At 41.4% G+C, this 10,792-nt stretch overlaps 1 protein-coding gene across 5 annotated transcripts in view; it reads left to right on the top strand.

Annotated features, from left to right (window-relative positions):
• The window catches only part of iqsec3a (IQ motif and Sec7 domain ArfGEF 3a), a 120,406-nt gene that overhangs the window by 64,820 nt on the left and 44,794 nt on the right, over nucleotides 1-10,792 (top strand). For 4 of the 5 annotated variants that reach the window (XM_072913285.1, XM_061959470.2, XM_072913286.1 and 1 more), the window contains exon 3: nucleotides 8,869-9,355. The exons of the other annotated variant lie outside the window; for it this stretch is intronic. In XM_072913285.1, the coding sequence (XP_072769386.1) occupies nucleotides 8,869-9,355 (487 nt within the window). The remainder of the gene's footprint in view (nucleotides 1-8,868; nucleotides 9,356-10,792) is intronic. 5 annotated transcript variants of the gene reach the window in all.

Consider the following 10,792-nt stretch of genomic DNA (forward strand, 5'->3'; position numbering starts at 1 on the left):
AAAAAAGGTTTGAAGATGACTCATTCCGAGATCAAGGTGAAGAATTACATCTTATTTGACCTGTGATTCTTTTTTCATGCTCATTAGTTCATGGCTGAACAGAACTTGAGTACAAATGTGAAGCAGAGTCCAGAAAATAAAAAATGCCTTTCTTGTCTTAACGGGCAAACTTGCAGTAATGATCCAAACACCATAAAACACATGGAATAAGAAAATGCTGGAAAAGAGAAATTCTGAACTCTCATAAATGAGGCAGAATCAAAAACAAATACGAAAGACCAATTTTTTAAATGTCAAAAACACCAACAAAATCCCCCAAATTAAATGCATCATATTATAATAAATCATTTTCACGACTAGGTTTACAGCAACGAGAACAGCACAGTAATAGCGCGGCAGATAACACAAATGCCATGGTGTTGATGTCATCATGAAAGATATGAATATCCAGCCCAAAATCAAAGGAGACTGCTACCGGGCTATTATTCACCGACTGCCCTGCTGCTGAAAAGGAAAAAGCGGAAATGACGTTCCGTGCATTGAGATGTTCTCCATGCGTCGGCTAAACGCGACAGTGACACCAAGTGGAATTAGAATATATTCCACTTCCCCCAAGCATGTACCGTATTCTCCAGGCTAAAAAGCGCACTTCAAATCCTTTTTTTTTAATCAAAACTCAACAGTGCGCCTTATAACCCGGTGCGCCTAATGTAAGAAATACGTTTGGTTGAGCTTACCCATCTCGAAGCAATTGTATTTGGTACATGGTGTAATGATAAGTGTAACCAGTAGATGGCAGTCAAACATAAGAGATAAGTGTAGGCTGCACCGTCTGATGGGCTTCAACATTCGAGTATTATTATAGTGTGTGTAAAAGGTAAGACATATTATCTGGCGTTTTTATTTCGCAATATTATGCAAAAGCAACTTTTAATACTTTCTGGTACCTGCTGATCTGTATTTGAGATCTGCATACAGCCTGAAAAATTGCGCGCGTCCGCCTTTGTAGTCCGTGCGACAACGCCTATCTTCTTGTTATGTGGCATTCATCCTTCGCTGTTGCCATTTCTAATATAAAGTAGTGTGAAGTTTTTACTTATATCTGTCAGTAAACTAGCAATGAAAGTGCTAAAACATACCGGTGTAGTGAGTATATATTATTCACCCAAGGAACTTTAGTTATTAGAGTTCCGGTCGGACGTTTTTTCACGGGACACATTTCCGGTGTTGTCATTTCCAGATGAGGAGATGCTGCTCCATTATTGATTTAAGTAAAGTCTGAATGTCATTAAAACAGTTAGCTCCATCTTTTGACACTTCTTCCCATCCCGTCCTTGCACGCTATACCAGTACATCAAACATGACGGGGAGAAGGCGCTGTGGAAGGTGAGCCACGTAAATAAGACCGCCCATAAAACGGCGCGTCCAGAAGCGACTGTCAGAAAGCGGCTTGAAAATGATCTGTAAAACATAATCTATGCAACATTTTGACCAAAGAACCACCATTACATGTTATGTAGACAAGTGTTTTCAATTTAGTAAAAAATAATAATAATATGACTCCTTTAATGTGCCCTATAATCCGGTGCGCCTTATATATCAAAAAAGATTTAAAAAATAGACCATTCATCGGCAGTGCGCCTTATAATCCGGTGCGCCCTATGGTCTGGAAAATACGGTATTTACTTCATTCTTAATTTGTTTATTTATGTTTTCATCTTATTCTGTGTTAAAAAAAAAAAATAGACATTTTAGAAAATGTGATTTTTTTTTTTAACAAAGCTGTTCTTGTGAAATACCTGATGCGGCCCAGCCTCATTTAGAGACCCTGCCTCCTGTGGTTTCCAGGTAAATTGAGTTTGAGAACCTTTATTTAAACGTTTACTCCTGTCGGCCATTATATCCAGCTTCTTGTTTATGTAGCGAACAGAAGCAACGCTCCAAACGTTACAATTGTGAGGTAAATGACACACACATTTGCCATTAAAGCCGTAATTTATGACATTTTTACAGTCTAAATTGACTTCTTTGCATGTGGTAATGGCACATACAGTCACCATACATCAAGCAGAGCATATGAGCACAGAAATGCTTATGAATGCAGAGGCTTCCACTCTGCATCATTCATTCTAAGTGAGGGGCAGCCGTGACAGTTCTGTGGGGGGATGGTAGGAGATTTACTAAAAGTGTCAACCATTCCAGGAAAGAAATATGAAAGCCATACATCTGTAGTCTCTTTTGTATGATATCCAATTGATTGAGTTTGTTGTAACTATACACTCGGGTCACCAGCAGTCCGACTCGACACTTGAGGTCATTCTGCTCGTCCATCTTACACATTCTTGACACTTGGAGGTGTTAAATCTTCTCGCGCAGGTGCAGTAAGGACGGAAAGCACGAATAGAAAGGAAGGCTGATGCGCTGCAGAGCAAACGATGGCCATATGGCGGTTGTGCTGATGCATATACTGTAAATGCCAGCGTGCATGCTACACGTCTCATAGCGGCGGCAATTTGATTTGCACGCTCTGTGATCGATTGCGTTGCTTCCACTGTAAGATGGACATTGACAAATGATAAAGATATTATTTAAGCATTGTTTATTTCTTTGTTTTAACATAAAAAACCTGAAGCTCAGAGGTAAACCTCACCACAAAATAACATGCAAATTAGAATACAGGAAGTATGTAGTGAACACTATTATAATAACAATAACCATAATATGTAATGGTTATATCAAAAATATACAAATATACTAACTTACAATTACTTCATTTATTTTCCACCAGTCTCGGGAAGGTTGTCACATTCCTTCACTGCAAGATTGGCACTATCCATCCATGTATTTTCTACCGCTTGCCCCTTTTGGGGTCGCGGGGGATGCTGGAGCCTATCTCAGCTCCATTCGGGCGGTAGACTGGGTACACCCTGGACAAGTCGCCACCTCGTCGCAGGGCCAACACAGATAGACAGACAACATTCACACTCACATTCACACACTAGGGACAATTTAGTGTTGCCAATCAACCTATCCCCAGGTGCATGTCTTTGGAGGTGGGAGGAAGCCGGGGTACCCGGAGGGAACCCACGCAGTGACGGGTAGAACATGCAAACTCCACACAGAAAGACCCCGAGTCCGGGGATCGAACCCATGACCTTTGTATTGTCAACTTTTATTATTTTGTAGTGTGGAATGGTAGAAAATGTTTGATCGAGTAAAATTAGTCAAACAGAAAACAATCTTCTTCGTTTGTAAAAAGATGTTGATTAGAGGTGTAACCAATATACAGCTGGGCGATTATTTAACAGCCAACTGAACAAGCTCTCGTTCACAGCTGCCAGACCACAATTCCCATTAGGATGGCGGTATATGGGACAGGATGTTATAATGTGATCTGCAGTCTGCTCTTCTGCACCACACTCACATCCCGCAGATGAAGCCATACCCCATTTGCACATAGTTGAGTGGAAGAGGCCGACGCCAGTACAAAGGCGAATAAGCCTGGCCCAAGCAGGCCTGAGAAAGCATATTCCCGGTGGTGACGTACGGGCCTCAGTGATGTAATCATGGAGTCTGGAAGAGTTTTCCCGCCATTCCATGTTCCATTTGTAGTCCGCCCAGTTTGCTACACTGCCGTTTGACTGGTTAAAGTCATTTAGCAATTCCAATGCAGCAGGGACATATTGGTGTCTCGATTTAAGCACCTCTAAGAGGAGGAGACAGAAGTCGGCCATGAAGAAGGTGCCCAGGCTCCAGAGACAGTGTGGCTCTCTTGCGACGAAGCGCAAATGGTTGAATACCTGCTAAGATGGAAAGATTGTCCGTTGGTGTGGGACACAGGCATCCAGTCACTAAACGCAAAGCGTTGTTAATCGGCTTATCTATGAGATGAGTGTGAGCACTACGACACCAAGCAGGTGTGCAGTACTCAGCGGCAGAGTGGACCAAGGCAAGGGTGGATGTACGAAGTGTAACACTGCCAGCACCCCAGCTAGTTCCAGCCAGTCGTCTCAAAAGCCCAACGCGTGTTGTTAGCTTTATGTTCCGTGACTCCAGGTGTCGGTGAAACGTAAGTGCCCTGTCCAACCTAATGCCGAGATATGTCGGTTCGGCAGAAAAGGGTAGACGACGTCCATCAACAGTGATGTTAAGCTCACGTTGTGCCTTCCTGTTGTAAAGGTGGAAGGCTGCTGTCACCATTTTGGTTACACTGAGCTTCAACTTCCATTTCCGGAGATAAGTGGATATGGTCGCCATGTCCTGGGTAAGAGACCCCTCTAACTCCTGACAGTTTTTTGCACGATGCATAATTGCCAAGTCGTCTGCATATGCAAACCTTTTGGCAGTTGTTACTGGCCGATCATATGTGTAGATGTTAAATAAAGGGGAGCCAGGACTGATCCCTGAGGGACGCCATTTCTCAGACCTCACAACCTGCTTTTTGGGCTATCACCCGTGGTAAGGGTGAAACTGCGGTTTTGGACGAGTTCCATGATCAAGGAGACCACTCAAATTGAAAATAATTGTAATTGTTTTCAATAATTATGGGTATATCAAAATGACTTTGTTTACAACCTTGTTAAGATATGAAACCATGTGTTAATCACAGAGATTATTATTAATTTAACACATAAACCTTAGGTTTGCGTCATCTCATTAGAAAAAGAAGTACTAACCAAATATACTGCATAAAAAGGGACTTACTTGTTAAAAATTGATGAAAAATAAAATACATTTACATGCAAATTATGTTGTGCTAAAATATATCAACTAAATGAATAATTGGTATGTTTCTTAACGAAAGTGTCAATAAAATCAGTACAAAACAGTAGAAATACAAATCAGTTTTACCACTTAAGTCATATTTTTCGCGCTTACATTTTTTTTTATACTGCCATTACTGCCATAAGTGGTGGACAAGTGTATTACAACAGAGTACAGCAGCTCAGGCACTCATGGACCAACAATGGGTCCCAGCCCTATGGTCAATAAACAATGAGTTACAGTATGTGTATCCTGCTATTGATACTGTAGTGTATAGGCACCAAACTTTTAGGGTATGGATTAACCGCGCCCCTTGCTGGTTGCTGCCGCATCAATGATGCCTCCATTGACTGCACGGCATCATCTTATTGATCCAAAGAATATTAGATTGTTCAATTTCTAAACCATCAACACAATTCTTTATAGCAAAAAAATCCACAGATAGATGTATGATTGAGGCTGCGTAGTCACCATCCAAACAAGTCGCACAGCAAATGGAAAGCCTTCATTTATAAAGAATGCAAGCAAACATGGCAGGGTACCCCTTTTAAAAGACATCTACCAATACATCCCCCCCACCTTTCTCTCTGCTGTGTCTATTTTTTGCTCACCTGCAGCTGAGTGAAAAGGCGGCGTGCGACTTTACTTGGCCATCCATTATTCATCACACGTACGTCTATTTTAGAAGTAGCAGATCGCGCTCAGGCCCCATTAAAGATACTTTTCTTTCAGCTCAGACGCTGCCATGGGTGATGAACCCTCGCAGAACGAAGCCTCTTGCAAGTGCGAAGGAAAGGCAAATGGATTATTGCCATCATACAAATTTAGAAACATATTTATGAGGCGCCATCCAAAAGTCCAGTGACACCAAATTCGATGTTTCCACCTTGCGTCGTGAAGCACCAGCAGGCCTGCAGCGCTTGGAACGATGCTTAGCTTGTTTCGTTCTGGGTCGCCTCCACTGTGTCCAAATAGCAACATTACAGTGTGAAATTGACTTTTTATTGAATATGTCAGTGAGTACTGGAACAAAGACTGGACTGGATGTATACAATTCAGCATAAAACACAGCTAACATAACGTATTGTGTTGAAATAACACTAACAAATGATTGCTGGTGCAATAATTTAGGTAAACGAAAGTCTTTATTTACTATCCCCAGTCGGAAATAGTTGTATCTCAACAAGCAATACTATTTTGAATACATTTCAAATATTCTTCTCTAACAATTTTTTAAAAACATTTTAGTAAAAGATAGCAAACAACACTTGACATTTAATTATCTTACCAATCGTGCTGTCAAACGATTGATTTTTAAAATCAGATTGTTCACACTTGGCAATTTTGATTAGCCATCCATCCATACATCTTCTTCCGCTTATCCGAGGTCGGGTCGCGGGGGCAGCAGCCTAAGCAGGGAAGCCCAGACGTCCCTCTCCCCAACCATTTCGTCCAGCTCCTCCCGAAGGGATCCCGAGGCGTTCCCAGGCCAGCCGGGAGACATAGTCTTCCCAATGTGTCCTGGAACTTCTCCGTGGCCTCCTACCGGTCGGACGTGCCCGAAACACCTCCCTAGCCATGATTAATCAAAATACTTTCCTGCACAATTTGAATTATAATTTAAATTAACTCATTGAATATTAACAGTACCCTAATATTTTGACGTAAATGCAATTTTATCATCAGAATGTCACATGCTGACATTTTAAAAGATGGTTCACTTGAATTCACGCCATTTATTTGCTGAAAACCTGGTAACATTTTTATATTTATGTACTGATGAGGTGTATTTTGAAGTGAAATGTATCAAAGAGCACAAAATATAAATATCCTGTAATACAGACATAAAATGAATGCCAATTTTGCAATATTTTCTCATTTTATTTAGAACATATTTTATATATAAAATGGACAATACAAAAAAAATGGAGTACCAGCCCTGGTTTTCGACACTGTATACTAGGGTAGAATGAATTTAGAGATGGAATCTGTAATTTCTCAGTGTCTGTGGTACTGCTTGTCTTAGACCACAGGTGTCAAACTCAACTCAAACTCTGGACCGCCACATCATTCAATGTGTCACGCAAAAGCCTTGAAATATTATGTGTCAATAATGTATTCGTTCTTACGATTTTGACAGAAAAATGTATATAAAATGTATTGCATGCAATTTCAAATAATTTCAAAGTTTAGTAGTATCCAATATTGCAACAAATATAATACTATTATACATTTCGTATGTTTTGTTAGTTAATAAATAATAAATATCAGTTTGACTTATGATTACAAAGCAAGTTATCCATTAAATGGTACACTGTAAAAATGACAACAGATGTTACGATCAAAAATTGGCAGCTCAGTTGCCAGAAATTTACCCTAAAAAATGTTTGGTGCCAGTTTTCCATATGTAGGAACATGCTATAAAAAACCCTGTGAATTTTATAGTAAAATTGTCCCGACAAAGCTGTCATTTGTCTACTTCTGATTTTTTTTTTTACCAGTGTATGTAAAAAGAATTTAAATCAAATGTGTAGGCAATTGTATAATAATATGAGGTGAATCTCTTGACATGTATACACGGTTACAAGCGACCCTCTGAGGACAGCCAAACTGCGACGTGGCCGTCAGTAAAAACGAGTTTGACACTCCTGTCCTAGATGGTGCTTTTGGACAACAACTCTGTTGAGCTCATTTTGCTGTATTTTTATTTTCATCACTTGGTGGTTTTGAGGCAAGCTTAGCACTACTCAGTGGCCTAGTGGTTAGAGTGTCCGCCCTGAGATCGGTAGGTCGTGAGTTCAAACCCCGGCCGAGTCATACCAAAGACTATAAAATGGGACCCATTATCTCCCTGCTTGGCACTCAGCATCAAGGGTTGGAATTGGGGGTTAAATCACCAAAAATGATTCCCGGGCGCAGCCACCGCTGCTGCCCACTGCTCCCCTCACCTCCCAGGGGGTGATCAAGGGTGATGGGTCAAATGCAGAGATTTCGCCACACCTAGTGTGTGTGTGACAATCATTGGTACTTTAACTTTAACTTTTAACTTTAACTTTGTCGCATTTTAACACTGTGTACTGTTCTTCAAGTGACGTAAAAATGCTTCGGCAACGTAGCAGTGTTGCTGCAGTTACATTAGCCGCAGCCCAGAATTATGATATAAACAATAGAGAATAATATCGTGCGGTTGATATTTTTATGTCGTAATCTGATATATACTGCACAGCACTGCACTGGCGTATGCATTAAATTGATCACTGACCGTGTAGCAACCCTCTGGTAACCATCCACGTTTAAGGTAAAGGAGCATGGTTGGTCGAAAAAATACGTGATTAATCTGTGTACGAACATAATTAATGCAATCTTTTTTTTTTTACTAATCACATGCGTTAAATTTGACAGCCCTAATTATCAATACTTTTCATTGAACTTTTCTGTTTGCACCACACACTCTATATTGGCATTTTCCTGATTTGGTGCAGATCCAAATTAGTCTGTGCTTTATTGGGTGGCAACCTCTTCTGAAAAAGTAAGAAAAACAATGTTTGACTGTATATTTTACACAATTTCTGTGAAATTGTATCTTTTAAAAATGTCTTTAGTTATGCAAAAATGGATCTTGAAAAAGATGGTTCGTTTTATATATATATATATATATATATATATATATATATATATATATATATATATATATATATATATATATATATATATAGATATATATATATATATATACAGTAAACCGGGCTTTATAATATTTTCTTTATCAACATAGTGAATCCCACCATTTACACATAGTCCACACACAGCTGCATGACTGTCCCGATGTGTGTGTGGTTTTGTGTGTGTGTGTGTGTTTCACAACTAGCTAGCAATTGTGTTAATCTGCACTATTTTCTGAAGACGTATCTGCTGTATTTTTTTCCCCCATAAAACATTGTGCAGCTGTATATTGTCCACCTTGTCTTTGTCAAGTGCATAGACCGACAAGTCAAACTAGTAAACACCAGGCCGCGTCTTACCGCTGCATCCCCGGCGAAGAGGTCAGAGGTCAAGGCGAAACAACCAGCCACCTCACTCTGCGTTTTCTCCTCCTTTCTGCAGCGATGACCTTTCTCCAGACCCGTCAGTGGGTGAGGAAGGGGAGGGAGGAGAGGGGGAGCTGCAGAGTGAGGCCCAGTCACAACCACAGCCCCAAGAGACTCCGCCCCCGGAGCCTGAGTGCGAGCCTCAACCGGAGCAGTCGCCGCCCGAAACTGAACAGGAATTAAAACCTGAACCAGAAGCAGAGCTCGAGATTCAAGTTGAATCCTCGGGCGGGGACGAAGCGCAGGAAGTTGCACCGCCCCCCGGTGGCCTGGAGGAAGAGTGCACAGCAGAGGAGGAAACTAAGGGAAATCAGGAAGCAGGGGATGCTCAAGATAAGGAAGAAGAGGAGGAGGAGGAAGGGGGAGGAGCTAAAGGAGGCGGAACGACGAGGAGAGCCAGCCTCCATCACACGGCCTCGCCCCTGAGGGTGCAGCGTAACGGGGCCGGCTCGCACTCGGCCACCTCCGACTATGAGCTCTCGCTTGACCTCAAAAACAAGCAGGTAGGGGATAAACCTCACGCGTGTTTGTGTGATCACCTGTCGGGAGCTTTGAGGATTACGATGGTATTGTTTTTAATTCAATGGACTGGCCAAAGTGTATCATCACCACCATCATTATCACCAACATGTCATCGTCTCAGTGGGGTCCCATCACCTTTTTGTCCTGTACCACTGTCTGTTGTGTTGAAAAAGTTTGACTCTCTGCTGCTGCTTAAGTCATTTTCATGGTGGAACTTCCCTGCACAATAAACGCACGCAACTGTCGCCATCTTGTTACTAAATCGGCGACATGAGCTGATGATTGTCGAATGAAAAATGTGCACATCCTTTCCCTTGCTCTCACCTCTGTGTTTCTGTCAACATTGTGTCATCAGGGATTTCATACAATATTCCATCTCCATTTCCAAGGACCATCCGTCATTTGCCGTGCATTGTTTTTTGTCATTCGACTAACCCAACACCCTTCAAGATCTCCATGCAGGTAAGGAAGCAGAATTAATTCCTTTGGATTGATATCAATTGCTTGTGTTGACTGTAATCACATATTTATGCATTTCAGCAACGTGGCTGCCTTATATCTTGTACGTTTGCTTCATTACGCTATGTCACCAAAGCTGCAGAACACTGAGATTAATCCTCCGTAGAGAGGGAGCATGCACAGGATGGATGCATCCTTGGAACAATGGCGGAGTAATTAGACGTGCAGGGTAATGCCGTGATTGCAATGTAGCAACCTCATGATTAATGTGTCCTCCACTTTAGCTGTGCAAAATGTGTGGACAAAAGGCCAAAAAACTCCATAGAAAATGCCCATGTCACAGACAAAGTCCAAAATAGAAGCAATGGACTTTGATCGCAAACGGGCAGGAAAACACGCACAAAAAAAACACGAAAAAGGCAATAAATATCCAACAAGGTCACAAGTTGAGTCTTTGGAAAGCCTCATTTCTTGGCAAATGCACAGTGTGACAGGTTGATGTTACAAAATAAATCCTCCCAAGTTTTAGCCGTGCTCCTGACTCCCGCTGTTGGAGCAGGAAACGTCACTGCAGTTTATTTCCCTTCCAAAGCAAGAAAATTGTTTCAATTTAGTCACTGAACCTCCTGGGTGAAGATGCATCAGCAAAACAATGACGTCAGGTCTTTAAATATCGTCTCTACTTGGCATGGGAGCATTAGTTTTGTCTGTGTGTCCCAGTTTGGTTGTTGCATAATCAGCTCATTAATCATGCAGATGTTTGTCCGCTGTGAGACATTTGAATGAGCACGAGTGCCAACATTGACTTTTGATCTTCTTGGACGGATGGTCCAACTTGCATTATTGTGTGTAGCGACACCTAGCCCAGCGATGATTGTTGACAAATACAATATAATTCAGTGGTACCAAGGTTTTTGTTAGTAATTTGTTCTAAAAGGTTGAAGAAGCAAAAACCAAAT

This window comes from Nerophis lumbriciformis, linkage group LG05 (genome assembly GCF_033978685.3).
Source record: "Nerophis lumbriciformis linkage group LG05, RoL_Nlum_v2.1, whole genome shotgun sequence".
Classification (NCBI taxonomy): domain Eukaryota; kingdom Metazoa; phylum Chordata; class Actinopteri; order Syngnathiformes; family Syngnathidae; genus Nerophis; species Nerophis lumbriciformis.